This window comes from Ambystoma mexicanum, chromosome 2q (assembly GCF_040938575.1).
Source record: "Ambystoma mexicanum isolate Mex_15411 chromosome 2q, UKY_AmexF1_1, whole genome shotgun sequence".
NCBI lineage: Eukaryota > Metazoa > Chordata > Amphibia > Caudata > Ambystomatidae > Ambystoma > Ambystoma mexicanum.
In genome coordinates, this window is record NC_090924.1 from 239,274,081 (window position 1) to 239,295,919 (window position 21,839).

Below are 21,839 nucleotides of genomic sequence, written 5' to 3' on the forward strand. Positions count from 1 at the left end.
CGACGGTCCCTTTTCTACTCAGAATCTTGGATAGAGCAGCTTAGCTACAGATTCAAAAGCATCTGGAATCTAATAAGCTTCCCGGGCTGAACCAATCTGGGTTCTGCCCAGGCCACAGTACCGAATCTACACTCCTAGACTTAAAAGATCGAAATAGATGACTTCAAAGACAACAGCAAACTTTCACTCCTCCTCCTACTAGACCTCTCAGCGGCCTTTGATTTGGTAGATCATAAAATTCTATGCCAACACCTCTCATCGGCAGGCCACTTTCCCCTTAAAACAGCACCCTGGATCTCATCATTTCTCTCAAACAGAACGATGAGAGTGTTCTCCACCTCTGCCTCGGCCCCTCTAGCACCAGTCACTTGCAGAGTCCACCAAAGGTTCATGTGTCTCTCCCAAGCTATACAATATCTTCATTAAACCCCTCTTCAAACTCCTTGACACCCTGGGTATCTCCTACACTAACTATGCGGACAATACCCAAATCCTCTCACCCATCTCATGCTCCTAAGACACGTTGGGTATGGTCTATCAAACTATCCAGGCTTGGGCCCAACACTCACTATGCCTCAACAACAACAAGACTGAGCTGCGCCTGATCGCTGCCAATACTAAATAAACTGGATGGAGCTTTAAGTCAGTCATCATTGACGGTATCACCATCCCAGTCTCTAAAGAAGTTAAAACTCTGCGGGTGTATCTAGACTCTTCACTATCCCTAACGAGACAGGTAAACGCAATTGCCTCCTCAGCGGCATATACCACTAAACGGATAAACACCAGCAGACCTTTCATCTCCACTGACAGTTGTATCACTATCGCTAGAGCCCTCATAGTCTCCAGATTAGACTATTGCAATGCCCTATTCGTCAGAACTACTGTCCGTAACATTAAAAAGTTACAGATCATACAGAACAATGTGCTAAGAGCAGCCTTGAACATCCCCAAAAAAGACCACATATCACTAGCCAGAAGAAACACACAATGGTTACGCATTCCAGAGTGTATTCTGTTTAAAACACCATTACCCACAAATGCCATTACCCACAAATGCTGAACAACGAACCCAGATACCTATCACAAGAATACTCCAGATCACAATCCACCAGACCCACCTAGTCCACTTACGCACACCTCCTCTCTACCCTGAGATTCAGATTGCAAAGAGCAGGGGGTAGCAGTTTCCCAGTGGTGGCTGCTAAGCACTGGAATGGCCTACCACTACCTCTAAGATCGGAACCTTTATTTTGGACCTTCCGTAAAGGTCTTAAAACCTGGCTCTTTCCACAAGACTCTTAATCTTATCCCAGTCCTCTAATCTGTTTTACTTATGACTGGACAAAGTAACTACACTTTCTACCAACTGTGTCTCTCTGTACTCACTGCCAGGTTTCGCCTTCTGTTACCACTGTAATCAGTGTCTGGATGCCTTCAGGCTTGGTGCCCTCTACAAATGCCAAAAATAAATAAATAAATAAAAATAAAGGCAAAGAGGAAAAACAAAAGTTGCTAAGTGTACGAAAAACAGCAAAGATTATCAGGCTTGATGATGGAGGAATTTAAGAAATCCTACAAAATAATGATTCAGAAAAAGAAGGAAGAGTCTGAAAGGAATTTAGAAGAGTTTACAAGACAATTGCAATAGAGACACACACTCATTCTGACAGTTGGTAAACAGCGGGGAACCAGCAAATGCAGAAACCCAATCCTGTCATATTCCAGAGCCTGTGTGGTTCTCTCATTGTTGTGGTTTATATAGCAAAAATATAGAAATGTGCCCCATGGAGGGGATCAATATTAAACAACTAGCTCAGATTGATTAAAGTAACCATTTGGTGTTTTCACAAGTGAAGATTCAGCCGGCAATAGCATATCAGGAACTAAACAAGAGCCCAATATCGGACTAAATTCATGGAGACTTATTTAAGGAAGAACCAGTCATTTGGTTAATATTTTTATCTAAATTATTTAATGGTGTTAATGTGGGTTATGGTCTACCTGAAATTTGGTTGGGCACACTATTCTACTAAACTTTAATAAGGTTGACCGTATGGATGCTGCAAATGATCGCCTTATCTGTCTCATAGATACTACAACAAAAGTATATGTTAATGTTAGTTTACTAGGATGTCTGAATGAGTGAGTGGCTGATCATATTTTGGTGGATGCACAGGTACGGTTCACGGAAAGGAGTTTCGAGGGTGGATCAGGTCTTAAGGTAATATTTTATAATTCCAAAGCTTTTGATTTTAAAGTTACTAACTCTGTACTTTATTTGTATTGATCACTGGTGGCTTTTGATGAAATGCCCCAGTCCTCAATATGGAGCGAGCTAAGCAATATGGGGTGCCAGATGGTCTCCTATTAGCATTGTAAGCCTTGCATTTAACCAATTCCGCTAGAGTATGATTTGGAACAGGCGGTGACACTAAAGCTTTGTCATAAATCAAGGAGTTAGACAAGGATATTTTTTAGCACCCCTTTTTTAAGTATTTCAATTCAATAGTCCTGCATCTGAACAGTTTGGAAGCTGATACCCCTTGTTTGGCCGGGTAAAAAAACAGCCAGGGCTACTCTTTGTGGACAAATTGGAATAGCAAAGATACCAAAATGAGCAGACAACAAAGTATTAAAAGCATTGTTGGCCATAACCCCTACTGCCCCAAATTTCCCATTGAGGCTAGACCTAAATCTTTGGGTATCAAAGAATAAATCTGGTTAAATAATTTGTAGTACGGGATCAAGTTATGGGGTTCCCGAATCCTAGAAAAGTGTAGACCAGCATTGCATTGAAGGATATCTTATGCATTCAGGGGGCATTGACCCTAACCGTGGCTATCATTTATACATGAAATGAGTAAGGACATAGATTGAAGGAATATTTGGGCCATTCCTAAGTGTATTTATTACTCAATGAACCTAATCCTTTGGCAAACATGCCCACAATGAGAGATGCAACGTGAACAGTGTTTTAACACGTTAGCTACCAGAATGATAGATGATTATTTAGTAGCATAAAACTTTCTAGGAAGAAGGAGATTCCAAATGAAAATTGTTGTTTAAAGAGATTTGCCAAGTGGCTCAAAAATGCTCAAGATGATCAATCCTGTACGTTTTGTCCAGGAGCGACAGACTGTGTCTTATACTGTTTGTTATCCTGCCCGAGGTATGGGGAACATGGAAGATTCTATTGTGTGCCGTTGTTTCGATCTATAAACGTTAGCACAGTATAGGAAGCTATTTATATATGGCTTGCTGTTCCAACAAATCTTGCAGTTTTTAGTGATTGAAGGTTTTTGGGGCGAGATTGGGAGAGTAGGGCAAAAAAAGTCAAAATGTGTATTTTTATTGAAATGTTTTTATTCTGGTGATATGTGAAATGTTGTTAAAATGTGTTTGTTAACTTATGTGTTTTATTTATGCATATACTTGATTCATTATGCACATTTGCATTTATAGGAAAATAGATATCGCTGCCAGAACATTTTTGGAAAACTTGGGGTTTCACCCTAAGTAACGCAGGGTAATCCAGACGTGGACCTCTTGCTCACTCTGCCTTAGAGAGGCTCAGCTGCACCTCATTGAGGAGGCCCAACAAGGCCAACACATGTGTCTGGGGTTGCTGATGGTACTCTTGTTCAGAGGAGAATTGCCTAGCATTTCGGTGCTGGCCTGCCCTTGTGGGTGGGACAAAGGCTGATATGAAAATGGGTATTTCTCCTCTGTGAAGGGTGCAGTGAGCGAAAACGTGGTTTTAGACCCTAATGAGTGGTAGAAATTCCATAGAACAGAGTATTTGACCCATGTTTGTTCACAGTAGAGGGGCTCACAGACTCCTTTTTAATTATGGTATTAGTTTTCTCATTCCCCATGGTTTACTTTTTGCATCGTGTTTTTATCATCACAGGGTCCGATCATTTATTTGTCGACACATTAATAAACTTCTTGGGGAGGACCAAGTCTGCATGATACTGATAGCAACTACGGAAGCTGGCAATCAACCGTTGGACACTGGCTGCTTTCTCTGGGAGTTATTACAAGCATTGCATGGAATCCCCCCTTGGGCTGATAGATAGGGGCTATAGGGCCAGTCTTTAATTAAGCAATATGCTCGAGCGGCGGGGCATTACCAAGTCAGGCAATGCCCCGGGGCCCATAGTTATAGGCCCGAGTGAAGTGAGGGCCTTAACAAAGGCCCCGGGGCATTACCTGACTTGGTAATGACCCTGCGCCGAGGGGCATATTGCTATTAGTATCCCGGCCTGCAAGAGCTGCAGCATTTCAGAACAGCGTTTCAGAACAGAAAAAAAAATGTCCAATTAAATGGCCGCCGGGAAAGAGAAAACTGAGTCCGTTTTCTCTTTCCATGGCGGCCATCGGAAGCAGGCGTGTGAAAAGGAGAAATCAGAAGGTAAGTGGGGTTGGGAGGGCGGAAAAAAAAACTACTTCCTGAATCCCCGGCGGGGGACGATGGCAGCGTCGAGCCTCCTCATTGGCTGAGGGGCTGCCACGCATCTTAGCCGGGAATAAAGGAGTGGAATCACGGCTGAGGGATTCCGGGCCGGGTAATGCCCCGGCGAGGGCCAATCAGAATGTTTGCTACATTCTGATTGACCCTCGTCGGGGTACTAATAAATCGTATACTTAGGTAAAGAAACACATGCATTACGATGTAATGAACGCACCTCACTGTTTTTGTATGACTATTTGTGGCGAGTACGGTATAATCGGATTTGCCAATGTTATGTGTTGTCTTTGTTGTACTTTCTTTCTACAACCTTTCTCTTGCTCCTTTGCTCTCTTTCTCTCTCGTTTGTTTTGTTTATAAAGCAATTGCGCCAATCTGTGTATTAGACATTTTTACCCACAACTGCAACGTATCGTTGGTGCAGAGACATGTGTGATATCCCTGTGTTTTACTCGGATTGAACTCTGGTTTTTCATGTCCTATGGCTTCACCTTTTGTAACTATACTGAATACTCCTGTTGAACTACGTTGTTTCTCTCAATAAGTTGAATTAAACAGAATGCAATAAATTGCGGGAAATGCTGCCATTATTCCAAGCGCGGCCTATTCAAACATACTTCACCATATGCATTTTACTTCTAAGTCTTTTCTCTCTCAATGATCCAGGAGCAGAGTTTAGCCGAAAGCTTTAACATTTTCATCGAACACTGCTTCACCCTGTTGAGGAATATGCGTGAGGCCTTCCCCGTTCCCAACTCTCACGCGGTTGCCCGCTTGGAATGCCTGCTCAGGTAATGCAACCCCCATTAATGACACTGAACATGAAGACTCACACAGTAACAAGGCTTGTTTGTCTTCTTTTGGATCTGATTTTTCATCAGCTGCGCTTTTTTTCTGTTTTTTTGCCTCCGCTAGGTGTCTCAGTCAAATCCATGGCATGCAGGCTTTTCAAATGGTTTGCCCCTTTCATAATGAGCTTCACCTAGAAATTACCACTGTTGTAAAGGTATTTTTATACTTTTGGATGTACAATGTTTATTGTTCTGTTTGGAAAGCATAATGCATGACACCTTATAGTTAGAGATAAGATTTACCTATTGAAAAGAGAGGTCTGCTATTTCTTAAAACCTTTGCATGCCTAGAGTACTGACATCATCAGATATGGGTGTCTGGGACAGCAGACCGCAGAGCAGGGGTGTTGTACTGTGCACTCAGGTTAATGTGCCATACAGGCTATGGGCCTGATTTACAAAATGTTGTTCAATGGGATTGCGCCATTGTAAAATGCTTTTGTAAATCAGGCCCTATGTATTCTAGGGAATTACACAACTTGTGCAAATGAGAAATGCATTAAATGAATAGGGCACACAGGGAAGAGCTCGTAGAGATCAAATGCATGTGTTGGTCTTTGGGGTTTGCTAAGGATGTAGAAGGGGGTGAGCAGTTCAGAAGGGAAAGCAGAGATGTAGAGAAGATGGAACACTACACTACACTACACTAAGTTTCCAAATTCAGAATTGGGGATGAACATGTAACATTTCACATACTAAATATATGAGCAAAAATCAACATTAGGAATTGAGATGTTAATATTTTCTCACCTTGCCCAGAGATAAAAACACAGTTTCTCTATGGGATTGCGCCATTATAAAACGCTTCTTTGAATCAGGCCCAAAGTCTCTGAAAAGAACAAAACATCCAGAAAATAGATTCTTACCAAGGCCCGGGCTGGGTCTGCTGGAGACCCATGGCCCAGAATGGCGCGCACAAACGCTCAGAAGATGCCGCTGCACGTGCTTGGCGGAGAGAACCGAGCGTTGGACACGCTCTGCAACAGCATTTCCTGTTTTCTGGTGTAGGGATAAGGCAGGGAAAATAAATGCAGCTTTTCCTGTCCACCCTCGAGCCAGAGACGCTGGTGCATCCCCTTGCAGGTCTGCCTTCGGACAGAGCTCGTTCATACAGCAGGCATGGCTACTTGCTGGCAGTAGCCATTCACTTGCACCGGTCTGTATGAAACGAGGAGCTGGGTAAGGCGATGAAGGGAGCTCTGTTTAACAATGCATGGCATGATTGCTCATTAGGTGGCCCTTCAGATGTTTAAGACTTCAACTACTACCAACCATTGCCAGCATAGATAGCAGTGAAGGCTTGTGGGAGTAGTAGTCTCCAACATCTGCAAGGGCACCTGGCGAGTAGCAGTGATTTATGGTATCAGACTCTGGGATGAAACTTTACTGGGGTGAGTGGAGGGGTGAACGGAAAATCATGTATTATTCTGTGGCACCAATAGGGTTTTTATCACTCGTTTTTCACAACTGTGGTTGCGGCTGCATTTTACCTTTTCTCTATTTTACACAAGACTGCCTTTTGGATAACTTCAGCAGAGCTTTTTTGGCCGATTCAGCAAACGTGTGATCAACCCAGGTCCTTTTGGTGCTGCTTGTTTGTGGGGCAGAGCCATCTCTGCAATTGGATAGTAGGACCTTTTCTCTATGCACATTCCTAGGTGTACGCTGATCACCCGCCAACCACACTTGAGCTCGATATCACTGTGCGCTGTGTTACTATGGCGACATGCCTTTATCTCAGGCAACGGCATGCTGCTTCACAAAAGGAGCATAAGTTCTACGCAGGAAGAGCTGTCTTCATGAAAGTATGTCTATTGGAACAAAAGGTCAGGACATACCCTCACAATACATGCTAGCTCATGGCCAAGGCTTAAGCGGTAACAACAACACTCTGCAGAGCCTGACCTCTTTGGCTCCGCCCATTATCCGCTTGTTGTCGCCCCTGGACTCATTCGGCACCGACCCTGTTTTATTGATTAGAGGGATAGGCTATTAAGGTATCTCTATTGTTATTCAACATTAACCGCAATTGCAAATGCTTTTCCATTATCAGATACAGGGGAGTTGAAACACTAGGCTGCGTGAAGGTATCAAGCACGACATGGAGTCACTTGTTACCTTATCCTTGCACAAGTGAACGGACCAAAAAAAGTTGGCATTTGTAAAAGTTATTAACGTCTTTTTGTCAGAATATATTTGTATTGCATTTGGCATAATCTCTGGGTTTGTAAAAGTTCCTCACAACAGCAAAACAGCAATAATTGTATTTTCCAAGATGCACATTGATTGTGACACAATCATTTTGGAATGGGATGCACTATAATCCAATAAGAAAATATCTGTTAGGACGGGGAAGAGTTATGTGTGCAAATTGGACATTTGGCAGCATCCTCAATACTTCTTTTTTCTAAAGAAACGCTATCCACTACCATCCATTGAATCATTGCGTAGAGAAATAAGTATTCACTTTGGATTGTGAGCCCTCCTGCAAGAGCTCCCTACCCTTTTCTTGTGCACGAGCATGGTGTTATTGGAGCTCATGGCTGTCCAGTCATTTGGACGACAGACAAATGGTCGACAGACAAATGGTCGACGCAATTTGGTCGAAAGACAAATGGTCGAATTTTTTTTTATTTATATATATATATTTTTCCGGTTTTCGTTTAGGAAAAAAAGGGTTTTTTTAGCAAAAAAGGGGGTGGGTGGGACCCCCTAAAAAAAAAAAAAAATAAGTGAAAATACAAAAAAAAAAATTCGACCATTTGTCTTTCGACCAATTTGCGTCGACCATTTGTCCTGTCGACCATTTATTTTCGACCAAATGACCTGCAACCGAGCTCATGTTCATGAGAGCTGTAACATGAATAGAAGGCGTAAAAAGCCTTAAGTGCGTCCATTCATTCCACAGCTCATTTTGAAGCATTTGTATGTCAGAGAGGAGGGACGGAACGCAACTAACGTTTCCGCCATTCAATTCCTCTGCCTTAGAAATGCTCCAGCATCTGCTGCAGCCTTGATTTTCACGCTGGCGCAAATGCTGGAGATCCCTATGTGGTCCGCCTGCTTTATGCACGAGCAGAAGGAACCCAGAGGGATCAATTGTACACGCTCCAATGTCAGGAAGGGTTTAATTGTATTTGTGAGCACTGCTTACCATGTACAGTGTAAACGTAACGGGTACCGGCCGCCAAATTACAACTTAATGGAACATGAGCCCCTTTGTATGTATATGTATTTGGATGCCTTGTGGAATCTACAAATCGCCACTCCATATAGTGCAGCTGCCCTTGTTTGGTACATGTATATCTCCAAGGAAGATGTGAGAGCCCCGTTACCATGTTTACGTGCAAATCTAGCTAGCACTGTGTTTGACCTTTCTAGGGTCAAATTAAATTTCTCATACTGCTCAGCCCCAATGCAGGCACTCGAGAATCTTAGACCTAAGCCATCATAATTAGTCGCCTGTTCTAATACAGTTCCACCCACGGTTATCGTCAACTTATAACATTGTCTACGTGGAGGGTGGAAAACCATGGTTTTGGTCTTTAATACATGTATCTCGAGGCCCATACATTTTGAACAGTCACTAAAACACATAAGCTGCTTATTTAGACCATCTGCGGTTGTTGAAATTAAAATGGTCTCATCGACAAACATTAAAAGCGGAATCCTGTTAGGTCCCAGGTGAGAAGCATTGGTTTTGAGTTCCATTAACGTATCTATTGGGACATTTATAAAGACACAGAATGGGGGCCAAAAGGCAGCTCTGCATAGCTCCTTTCCGCAGCCCTATGGGCAAGGTTACTTCCCCAGTTAGACTGCACCGTATAACCGCCTTGTTGTTATTATACAGAGATCGCATAGCCATGAGAATTTAATCAGTTATGGGCCTTGTTAGTCAGGGCTTCCCCCAATTTGACCCACAGCATCCCATCATATGCAGTTTTCAAATTAATGAAAACCACATATAGGCGTACCTTTCAGTGCTACGTATTTTTGTTGAAGTAGGAAAAGTCGGATCGCCTGGTCAGTCGTACTGAGGCCTTTCTGAAAGTCTGCCTGAAGATGGTTTATTATTCTATTTTCTGCGATCCAAGTTTGCAACCTCTCAAGAATCGACCTTGCATACATTTTTCTGCAGGCACCTAAAAGCGATATAGGGCGGTAATTTGCCAGATCAACGCATCGTCCCTTCTTATATAAAGGGGCAGGGTTTAAAATTGTTGGGAAATATTTAGCTCCTGGTTATAGCCTAAGAGACCCTGATTGGCTTCACACAAACAGCTACCAGGAACTATATTTGGCTCCACAGGCCAACTCGCACCTTACAAGCATACCTATTCAACATTAACTCTATATAGGGCCTGATTACAAGTACGGCGGTGCAGTGGCTGTAATTCTGTTACCGCCTCATTACTGAACCACCGTACTAAGATTTACCTTCAGCAAAAAAGTTGGAGGTAAATCTTGCTTAACGCCAAAACTCAGCAAATTTACAGTGCATCAATTTCACCGATGGTAAATCAGCCACAAAAAAACACATCTCTTGTTAATGCCACAGGACCAAGTGGCAGTAACGGAAATCGATTTTGACAGTAATTTGGTGGACTTATCATTGAATTACAGCCAAACTCACAATGAGGCCTTATATGTTTTGGAATGTTTATAAATGAGTTTTATGCACACCTACTACAAATTTAAAGCATAATGGGTCCTATGTGATGGACAAAAAAAAATGAAACCGGTTTATTATATTGAGGTTCATGCAGGAATCCAGCCTCTAAGCGCAGTACCGGGACTTGGTACCAAACCCATGCTGCTCAACATAGTCTTGTTTACAAGACCAAAGCATTGCCCCTGAGCTATCCTTCCTGGTACAAAGTTACAGTTTGCATCTCATATGGTAGTTACATTTGTCATAGATTATATAATAGCTCTAGGTTCACCAGAGGTAGCTCTTGCTTACTTGGTGCTGGGGGATACCTAAGAGCTGTTTTCAGCTCCTTCAAATTGAATACTTTTTGATCTCTGACGGAACAATTTCTGCTTTAGTCCAGGATACCGGTACCACTGACTCATTGTTGTTGCATTAAACAAGCGGTAAAAGATGGCTGTCCAGACTTCTGGTTCTGGTTTCAATACATTTACGGGAACATTCTCCAGGCCCAGTGTCTTTTCACTCTTTTGCCCTATAATTGCATTCCTAATTTCTTCAAGTAAAAATCTTTCTATTTTTGAAGACTCAACTCAATTTAGTCAATTAACAGTTTCCCACGCTATACCAAAATCTCAAATTTTCAGCATATATTATTGAAGTGACTGTTGCACACTCTCAGTAATGCTCTCCTAGATAGTGCTTCTACATTATGTGTCTCATGCAATGACCAGCTCCAGTTCGATCTACCTTGCATTGAAATAACTCAAGATGACCCAGAATATTCCAATAGAGTTCTGGCAAAAGATTCTCACACTCAAGGGCAACCCATCTAATCGTGTGGCTAGAGGGTCCTCAAATCACAATATTTAGATTTCGAACCCTACAGACGGAACTATTAACAAGCAATGGTTCAGGGCTTGGCATCATGCTCAATGGTTTATGGTCAACATCAAAGCAGTCTAACACCTAGAAATGAGTTACAATGTGCCAGTCATTGATGGAGACAAGTGTGTAATCTGCTTATTGCCAACAAGGAATGAAGGTCTGGCTGGTTGATCCCCGCTTGTCCTACCATTACAGGTATATATTATATGCATACCACACCCAGTGTGTGTTTATGGAGTGCTTAGATGATTTCACGTCATAGCCGGTAGATCTTCATCCTCCAGGTTCTCCAGAGGTTCGAATTGTACATTGAAATCCCAGACAAAAACTCAGGTGCAAGACTTCGCAATATGGAACCATGTTTTTTTATTATTAGTGCAAGGTGATCATTCCATTATATTTATCTGGTCGATAATAAATGTTAAAAAGTATCATGGAGCATTCTGAGCCATCACCAAGGTAGAGCTCTTGCAAGTCATCTGACCCTAAGTCAGAGGCCCTGGTTTCTCAGTTCAAACTAGAATTAACCCAAGTCGGCTGGCCACCACTTGGCCTTGCTATTGGTCCTTTAGTTGTGGTTACAAAAAGGTGGCATGATTTTGAATATTTACCTCAGAGGTTAGCCTTGAAAATAAATCACATGATACTCCCTCAACAGATCACACCATGAGTACATTTGTATGTTTTCCATCCTTCCTGCACTATTCCACAATAACATTTTTAGGCCATTATAATACGCCCTCTGGAAGGGTAATTGTTCTTCTCCTAGTTTATATATCCTTTTCATTCTGCACTGGGATACTGGCCATCAACAATGTCTCTCATCAGCGATTCTACCCATCTTCCATTAACCAAAAGGCCAGAAGTGCCATGTACAGAGTCAATGTGCTGTCTTTTTCCTAAGGTAAATTCAGGTGTTGGCAATGTATAACCAAACTTAGAGCTAACATTTGGCAGTGGATAGGCTCTCAGTGTGATATTGGAGCCCAAAGGTGGGGATGTTGGGTAAATAATTGACAGCACACCTTGTGCCACACTGTAATCCCTCAGTTCTAGACAAATGAAATGCCCCATATTACCAGGGGATGCAACCATTCTTGTACATCCCTGATCACTAAATTGCATCTCCTAGTCAGTCTTAAGATCAGCACCTTCTTGTGCCCAATATGCCATGCACATTTCTTGGGCTATCACAGCCTTTAAGACCCCATACAAGCAGGTTTCTGCTCCTGTCACTGAAACAGAAACTGCTCTCATAAATGTCTCCAACTTCTTCTCTGCTAAGCACACCAACTTATCCTCTATCCTAATTCTCATTGTCCTGTCCGCCGCATTTGACACTGCAGACCATTCTGATTTCCTTAATACTCTCTTTCTTCTTGGAATATGCGATCAAGCCCTTGCCTGGATTGAATCCTACATTGTACGTCACCAATTCTCTATCTCCTGGAGCAACAACACCTCCCAACTCACTCCTCTAACAGTTGGTGTTCTACAAGGCCCTGTATTGGGTTCTCTCCGCTTTACACTCTACACCGCTGCTCTTGGGGCACTAATCTCCTTCTTTGGGTTCCCATACCAACTCAACAAACGACACCCAAATCTTCTTCTCTTTTCCAGAACTCTCTTCTGATCTCTCTATCAAAATGTCCTACTATCGCCCTGTCATTACATATCGGATGGCTTCACACTCTCTGATGTTAAACTCTACCAAAACAGAGGTGCTCTTCTTCCCTGCCAAATACTCTCTCTCCTCTCTTCCCCTGCCTATCCAGTTCCCAACTGACACTCTCCCCTGCTCTTCTTCAACTAGAACCTTTGGTGTCATCTATGGCCCTTCTCACACCTTCTCTGCTTTCATCTCCAAAACTGCAAGGTCGGCTCCACCTGCTTCAACCCCGCCAAACATCTCTTAACCACTCTTGTCTTTTATAAACTGGACTACTGTGCCAGCATCCTCCTTGGTCTCCCCAACTATGCTTTCTGTTCTCTTGACAAGATCATAAACTTAGCTACCAGGACTCTCTTTGAATTCCCACACTTCACACCTACTTCTTCGTACCGTCACCAGGCTGGATGGCTGATGATGAAAAACAGCGCCAAATTTAATGTTCTTCTCCTGGTTCACAAATCTATCTATGGTAAGGACCACTGTATCTAACCACCTCTATCAACCCCACAAGTCTTCTCGTCATCTCTGCTCTGCCTCCTCCACTACCCTTGTGGCACCTCACACTCCCTGTGCTTCCTCTCGCTTCTACTCTTTCTAATTTCTTGTTCCACTTGCATGGAATTCTCTTCACCTAGACATCCCAGTAACAGTCCACACTGAGTTTTTTAAAAACAAACTAAAAAGCCTACCTCCTCGCCTCTGAGTTACCCTCTTAAACCTCATTGTATCTGTCTTCTAGCTAACATTTTTCCCTTGCCTCAGTTTGGCCTCTGTCCCTTATTTTCTCTGCTTCAACTGTAGCTTTTCATCCATTATGGCCACATCCCTAACATAGCTGGCTGTACCGCCTACCTGCACTTAAAATGTGTAATGTTGGTAGTCCTTAAACTATGTATGTTCACCCATGTAGTGTCCCCAGTGACTGCTTCATTTACTTCACTCCACAACTTGGTCAAAATATCCCTTAAACTCACCCCATTGTAAGAAGCTCACAGCTTCACGTCAAATCTGATTTCATATCTACTGTATGTTCTTTTGTGATCAATAGAGCATTGTTCCTCCATGTATATGAATAAATAAAAATGAAATACATCTCAGAGCTACTTTGTATGAGTGTATTATGCACGCTGTTAATGCTGTTTACCCATGCTCTGTAGGGTCTTCTCCAGGTGTTCCATTTTGGCATATCAGTGCAGTTGTATCTGTATGATTGAGGGGGTATGCTATTCCTGCTGTATCTTTGCGGATTAGAGTTTTTGTTGTGTGGTGAGTAACAGCTGAAGGAATTTTGCAAATATTGAGAAGGTTGACACGAGGAGCAGAGGCGGTGGTACTGACAAATTGGTGCAGTCGGAAGTCGCTATCAAAGAGGATCCCAAGGTTGTGATGGAGAAAGACGGTCTGGTGGAAAGGAGACAGGAGAGGAGAGGGTAGACATGGCATTGGAAGCCAGGAGAAATATGACTCCTGTTTTTGAAGAGTTCAGCACAAGGCAGCCAAGAGGCATCCCGTGACGGATTGCAGAGAGACAGTTGCTAATTTGTTCGAAAATGGCTTTGAAAAAGGGAAAGGAGAAAAAGGTTTGAGTGTCATCAGCAAAGTGGCAAAGGTATAGAGGATGAAGAGCAGAGGTCCAAGGACTGATCCGTGTGGGATGCAGAGAGGGAGAGGGTTGGGATCAGAGGTTTGCCAGTTCCAAGAGATTTGAAATGGAGGAGCTTCAAGGTAGGAGGCAATACAGACCAGAGAATATTTGTGAAATCCAAGATCCTGGAGAGTGAGTGGGAGGGGATGGCTGACAGTGTCAGAAGCAGCAGGGAGGTCAAAAGGATGCATGTAGAAGAGAGGTTGGAGTGGTAAGTATCAGAGAGAATGTTAGAGACATACCTGAGTACAGTCTTGGTGGAGAGTTTACTATAATTATATTTGTTCTTTTATAACACAATTAATACCAGAGATTGGTTTCTAAGCACAGGTTTGGGATTTTAACCTGTGTTGAGCTGCCTTGTCTTGCTGCAAAGACAAACACATTGCCCCTGAGATATGCCCCTCACATGCAAGCCAAATTGAAGTCACTCTCCAAAGCCATAATGCTCATGGTATTTAGTGATCAGGTTGAAGACCACCCACTCAAGGACCATTGAATAAGCGGGTAGGAAGGAAACTGAGCTATAGTTTGCTGGGACGTCTCGGTCAGCAGAGGGTTTCTCCTAAAGGGATAGGACAGTTGCAGATTTCAAAAAGGTAGGAAAGAATCAATCAGAGGGAGATTAAAGAGCTAAGGGCAATGACCGCAGATGATTGGGACTAAGTCTTTGATCTTTGTGGAGCCAACAGGTGATCAGGGTGCAAGATGGGTTGGTGCTGTGAAGTATAGTTGCTTATTCGGTAGGAGAGGTATGTGAGAAGTAGTCCAGAACAGATGGGGTCGGGGGAAATCTGGTAGACAGAAGCAGGTAGGAGGATAGAGAAGACATGTGAGAGTGTCAAGAATTTTAGAGGAAAAGTAATGAGCAAAGTCATTAGCAGAAAGTGAGCCTGCAAAGGATATCAGCTTGGGAGGTGTGGGCAAAGCTTGGAGGGTAGATAAAAGTTTTCATGGGTGATTGTGAAGGAAGGAGATTCAATTTTTGAAGCCGCAGGATTTGGCAGCTCCAGCATCACAGGTCACAATGCATGCTTGATTAAAGGGTCTGGATCTCAGAGGTGATGCTGCAGCATGGGTAGGAAGGTGTGGATGTATGTGCAGGACAGTTCTGGTCAAATGGAGTCACTAGTACATAGTGAAAAGGGACAGGAAAGAGGCCCCCACAACATCAATGTAAGTAGCAAGAGAGCCCTGCTTTATTTACCTTTTGATAATTGAAAAGGGGCGAGAAGGAGTAGAGGGTGAATGGACAGATATGTTAAAGTGAACAATTGAGCGGTAAAAGGCTGAGGGGTCAATGGAGAGGTCAGGTGAGAACAGAGAGATAAAGAGAAAAACAAGGTCAAGAGACTTCCACCATGCATGCATTCCATGGCAAGTCATGGAGGAAGAAAGAGTGGTCAGATTGGATTAGAGTTAAGTGTAGGCAGGTAGCTGTACAGGGCTTAGGGAAATTAAATTACCCCAACATGACAATGGGGGTGTCAGTGCACCATTGTGCTCCATAACCTGAGGCCTACCCTATCTAGGCTACTTCCAAATTAGGGTCGAAAGTCGTCAGAGTAGGTGGTCCATCCTTGTAGTGAAAGCAGCTGGTTCTGACAGCAGCTTTGTTTATCTGGTCCTCCTGTCAGGAACAGCGGCCAGGGACATGCAGCACCCTATGTGAAATGTCAAAGGGGATTATCCCTTACTCCTCTTCTAAGCCTATAAAAACATAGTGTGAGAAGCCCTCAACTAAGAATGCACAAAAGCTATAGAAGTCTGGTATCAATTTGGTCTTAATCACCTTCCAGCCTGCTGTGATGCTGGGAAGAATAATTGTATAACACTGAAAGCCTGTCACCCTCAGGAAGTGGACCGGAAGAGGCCTGAAATGTAAGTCTCAGCAGATAAGATATCCGAACAAGTTACACGCTTGTACAACAAGTAGTCTGTTTTGAATTCGAGCAGGGCTGGCTCAGCTCTTCATACTTCTGTGGTTGATGTGGTTGATGAACCATTACATTGGCAAATAATAACACATCTTATTACAGGAATCCAGCCTGAAGCAATAATTCAAAATATGATATTTGTATGATTGTTATGAACAGCTTGAATAGTGAACTTGTCATATGCTCCAGTAGCCAACCTACTTTCCCAACCTCAAAATCCCCTTAACCCTTGTGGTCTTAATAAAGGTTTTGTATCTATAACTACATTGAGTTAAGAATATCTTCTGAGATAAGTGTATTCAGTGAAGATTAATCTTTTTTGCTAACACTCTTGACAACAACATTCCTTGTCACAGCTAATAATAATAATGGCCTCTACCATCATGTCAAACTGCACACCCAATATTCCAGCGTCCCTGAGAACTTTCAGTTCATAACATTTTCTTACAGATTTGGGTGCTCCTGCGACTGTCACTCACACCAGTGACTTGTTTATAGCCATTCAATCCACAATAACAGGGTGTTTTTTGGGATTATTTTTTGAATAATTATTAACTTATGCATGTGTAACTTGGTCCCAAAATGTGGGTCAGCGGGGAGCACCTGCTATTTCTTTCTACAATACAGCAGAAAGGCCTTATATAATGGTCTACCTCTATGTTTGTCCCAACGGTGCTTGTAGATAGGGTACAAGCTCCTTGCGTCTCTTTGCGCTTCAGAGCGCTTGTCACGATCCCATGGTTTGTCATATTGATAGATACATGATACAGTGGCAAGTGTCTCCAGGTTCTTCACTTCCGCTATCGACTCCTTGAGGCATGTTGCCATTTTCCAAGAGCTGCATCCCGACTGGTACAAAGCTATACCCTGCCATGGTACAATAAGTGCTCTGCGTACGACATCGGAACCCATTGAAAATTGCACTATTTAAATACATTATTAATTTGTCATTACCCGTGAAAATGACACCACGAATATTGTATCTGCAGTTCACTTTAAGTCTATGCAAATGGGTTTTATAATAAACCAGGGCTGTGTTTATGCAGGCCTCAGCTCTCAAAGCAGAAGGTGCAGAGGCTAGTTTTCAGGAAAACAAACCAACTCTTAATCAGTGACTCACCTGTTAGCTGAGACACATTTCTAGGTATCCAGAACATAAGCTTTTGGCTTATGCTAAACAAATTGACAGAGAAGATAGACAAATTGACAGAGAATTTAATTGTGCATTGAAAATACCCTGAGACAACATGCTCCAATACAGAGACAGAAGAGAGACAGAACAAAGACCTTTGGCTGTCACCTACCATTCCAGCACTAAAACTACTGAATAGGATAGTTAAAGGAATAGTGCGCTCTAAAATATTATTGCTTAAAACAATGGGCAATAGTCTAAGACATACTTTGAACATATTTTTAATGAAAGTTCCTATCTAACCGCTTTGAGCAAACGAGGCTGAAAGAGTTTACATGGGAGCATCCATTTTGCCATTTCAGGCAGCCTCCTCAGTTCTTCCCTGGCAGCACTAAACAAGCAGCAAAAGCCCCCTACTGGGAGCTTTTGTTTACTGCAGCCAGAGCAGAGCTGAGGAGGCTGCCTTCACTTTGATTTTACGTTTTCAGTGCTCCCCAAGCCCAGGGAAGCACAGAAAACATAAAATGAAGGCAATAAGCAAAGGCATGGCAATTACAAATACAACGTTGTTGTATTAGTGATTGCAGTGGTTAGAAAACCATGGAAATCATAAATACAAGAATGTTGTATTTCTGACTGCAGCGGCTTTCGTGTGGAGTCTCATGGGCTCCCCCAACCCGGGGGAACCCAGGAGACTCCAAGCGAAAGCCGCCACAGTCGGAATAACAACATTGTTGTATTTGTAAATACTGCAGCATTTACAAATACAACAATGTTGTATTTCTAACAGCAGTGGTTTTCGCTTGGAGTCTCCTGGGCTCCCTCAGGGTTGGGGGAGCCCAAGAGACTCCACGCGAAAGCCGCCGTAGTGAGAAACACTGCAGCATTTCAAAACACACCTGTGTTGTGTTTCTGCTAGCAGTGGCTTTTACTTTGAATCTCCTGGGCTCCCTCATGGGAACCCAGGAGACTCAAAATTAAAGCCGCTGCAGGCAGAAACACTGCAGCATTTGGAAACACAACTGTGTTGTGTTTCTGCCTGCAGCGGCTCTCACTTTGAGTCTCCTGGGCTCCCTGGGGGAGCCCAGGAGACTGAAAGTGAAAGCCACGGCAGGCAGAAACACAACGCAGTTGTATTAAAAAAAGCTGTGGTTTTTCTTTCTAAGTATCTTGGGCTCCCCCGGCTCGGAGGAGCGCGAGAAACTTAGAAAGAAACCCACAGTGTTTTTAAATACAACAACGTTTGCGGTGGCTTCAGCTTGGAGCCCACAAGCTGAAGCCACTGCAAACATAAATACAATGTTTTAAAAGCTGCGGTTTTCTTTCTAAGTTTTCCGGGCTCCTCCGGCCCGGAAAACCTAGAAAAAAACCTGCAGCTAGTGCTTATTTAAAAAAAGAAATAAGCACTTACCCAGATGCAGCTTTCCTGCCTGCAGTCTCTGGTCTCCGGCACCAATGAAGCAAAAGCCACCCAGTGGTAGCTTTTGTTTATTACAGCTGGCTGGCTTTTGCTTCATTAGTGCCGCAAGGGCAAGCATCTTTACATATGGACTTTGTTTAAAAATATTTTTTATATATATTTTTGATTATGGGCCATCTTTGTAGCCAATAATATTTTAGAGCACACTATTACTTTAAGTGACTACAACCAATTTTTAGCAGAGATGATGAGCTGAGAAACATCTTAGAAGACTCTCCCCTAATTGCCTACAAGCACTAGAAAAACATGGCAAATTCTCTGACCAGGAGTATAGTTCGACCAGATCAAGAACAAAGAAGACCTGGAATGTACCCTTGCAACATCAGGAGATGCAAAACATGCCAACACAGCTGCACTGAATCCACTATAACAACACCACTGTGCCGAACATTACAGATATAAGGGAAAAAACAACTGCAGATCGTCCAAGGATATATACTTCTTTCAATGCAAAAAGTTAATGCACTTGAACTATGTGAGTGAGACCTGCAAAGAGCAGTGTGAAAGGGGGAACCTACATATATACATCATCTCAAACCACACTACAAAACTAGTGGTTTGACATTAAACACAAAATGGGCATTCATTTAAGGATCTAATCAGGAATGGTTTTCAAAAGATGGCCTCTCAAATACCACATATAGAAAGAAGTGGGAGCTCAAGTAGCTGAAGATGCTTACCTTAACGTAGATATCTGAACATAGATATTGGTTTTATGACACACTATGGTCAACTTTGAGTTCAGATCTAGCTATAAACTCACATAAAGAAAGTCAGAAAACAGCCCTCCAGTACCATTTCTCATCAGCTGTCAACACTACTGCTCAGGGCCCATAATGCGTGAGGGGTACAGAACACCAACAACGGAAAATTTCTAAGCTTAAATGGGTGGGACACACTACTGAGCATGAGATAAGCTGAGATAACAGAGGATACTGCACTGTTTTAAAAAATGGGTAACATGGTTTGTTTTTGCCACACTGTGTGGAAGTGAGGAAACCATTGTTAAGCTTGCGGTATAGTGAGCTAACAATTGGGATTGCACCAGTTAAACCTTGAGACAATATTCTCCCAGGAAACTACAATGCCCTCGCACTACATAGAGGCTGCAAAACATTTGTAGACTCTAAATGAGAAAAATGCAATACTGACCCTGTTACTTAATCTTGTGTTTTCAAATCTAACACTTCAATTCACCTTTTAAAACAACATCAGTAATGTTAGGAAACCTTTGGGCCCACCATAAGACTGTATGGGCCCAACTTAACTTTTAAATGCCACTCTCAGAATGAGTACGGTTTCCAAAATCCTATGTGTTCCCTGCTGCCAGGAGTTTTTCTGGCCTTTCAGATAAGACAGCAATTCCAGGCCCACACTCCAGGCATACTGTTCCTTCACCTAATGAAGTTTAAAATGTTCCTTTTTTGCTTTTTTGCTTTCATTTTTTATTAATTATTTTTTTATTCAACTGCCACTCGTCAAAAAATGATACTATTTTACACTATTAATAAAAACCGTTAATACTACATAAAAATACAATATTTTTGCACACATCATGAAATAAAAACATATCATAAAATCATATGGTAGAATCAATTCGAATGGAAATTCATACTTAAGATTCACCAATCTCTAGACATTTACATACTTAACTCCAAAATATGTCAGCTATAGATATCAGTCGGACAGCCAATTCTCTTTTTCACAAGCTGCTGTATGTGATACGCTGCAGGAGTCACTACCAGAGACTCAGCTCTGTAAATAGTGCTCCAAAACTGATCAATGCGATATGTGACAAATTCATGATAACCTTTCTCATATGCTTTGACAAATTTAGGACAGAGCATCAATAAATGACACGAAGATTCGACTTCCATTTTACAAAAGTGACATAGACGATCTTCCCGTTTAATACCAATCCATGCCCCCGTGTTTTCTAATGCTGGCATAATTTCTAAACGCAGGGATAAAATAAAACTTAATTTTTTATTATTAATGTTATTCTGTTAACAAAATCAACCTTTCACATAAAACACACAGTAAAGAGAATTCATCTTATTCATACTTAGTCAATGTAAATACATTGAATAGAACAGCACAGAATAAAATAAACAACCTATTAATAAGACATATATCCTCACTTTAAAACAATAAATCCCACGTTAGCATAGTATGTACCAAAACCACAAACAGGAAATAACATCACCATAATCATCTGGTTTTATCCATTACCATCCAATTTTGATCAAACCAATTTTACTTAAAAATTTTGTATTTTAAAACGTCTATTGTCAATGATGTTTCTACTCCCGAACTCAATCTATGCCAAAACTCCACTGTATTCAGCCTTTTGTTACAAACAAGAAATCGACCAAATGACTGGATCCTAATTTCTTGCAAGGCTTCACATCAGACAGATCATAATATGTCTTAATGTTTGTACCTCTTCCAAATTAGTACACATATCACAATGCGCAGACAACTCGTCAGTATTGTGGCAGGCAGTCAAAACCTCCCTGCTATTCTGCAGGTTCAATCTAACACTTGTAAATTGTTTACGCCAATAGGCGCTTGAGACCTGCATAAGTAGGGAGGTAGTATGCCCAATGGTTTATCAACCCCAGAGAAAGAGGAGTGTATTTTATAGCTCCACATACTCTCTAAAGTGGCGATCCAATCAGAAGCAAATCGTGATTTCTTTACAGCATATGGGTTTCATATCAACACACAAATTGTCTGATCACATTTACTAAGGATTGTATTGGTAAAATGTTTAAGTTTTAATAAGGTAGCAGGGCCGCCCCCCACCATTGGCAAGCTTTATTCTGTAAACATTGAGCCTACATGTGTATCTTGCCCACGCCATTAGAGATACCAAACCCAATTCAAATCTGAAGGTGGCCATTGGAAGACTTTGGGGGGAAATCAATAAAAATCTGCTTACAAATATGTCCCTCAATAAGCAATTAATTTCATACACCTGGAAATCTATTTCTAAGCCATAGAGAATTGAGAGCACCAATGTTGCTCTATAAAACTTTATTCATGGTTTAATTAACAACCTGCAATATGTATGGTGTATTTTCCTCATTTGTAATGAGAATTG

General features: G+C 42.1%; 1 protein-coding gene across 1 annotated transcript in view; it reads left to right on the plus strand.

The window, feature by feature from the left end:
* BAIAP3 (BAI1 associated protein 3) overlaps positions 1-21,839 on the plus strand; it is a 2,154,334-nt gene that overhangs the window by 1,787,760 nt on the left and 344,735 nt on the right. The window contains exons 16-17 of the mRNA XM_069647200.1: positions 5,141-5,265; positions 5,390-5,480. Of these exons, the coding sequence (XP_069503301.1) occupies positions 5,141-5,265; positions 5,390-5,480 (216 nt within the window). The remainder of the gene's footprint in view (positions 1-5,140; positions 5,266-5,389; positions 5,481-21,839) is intronic.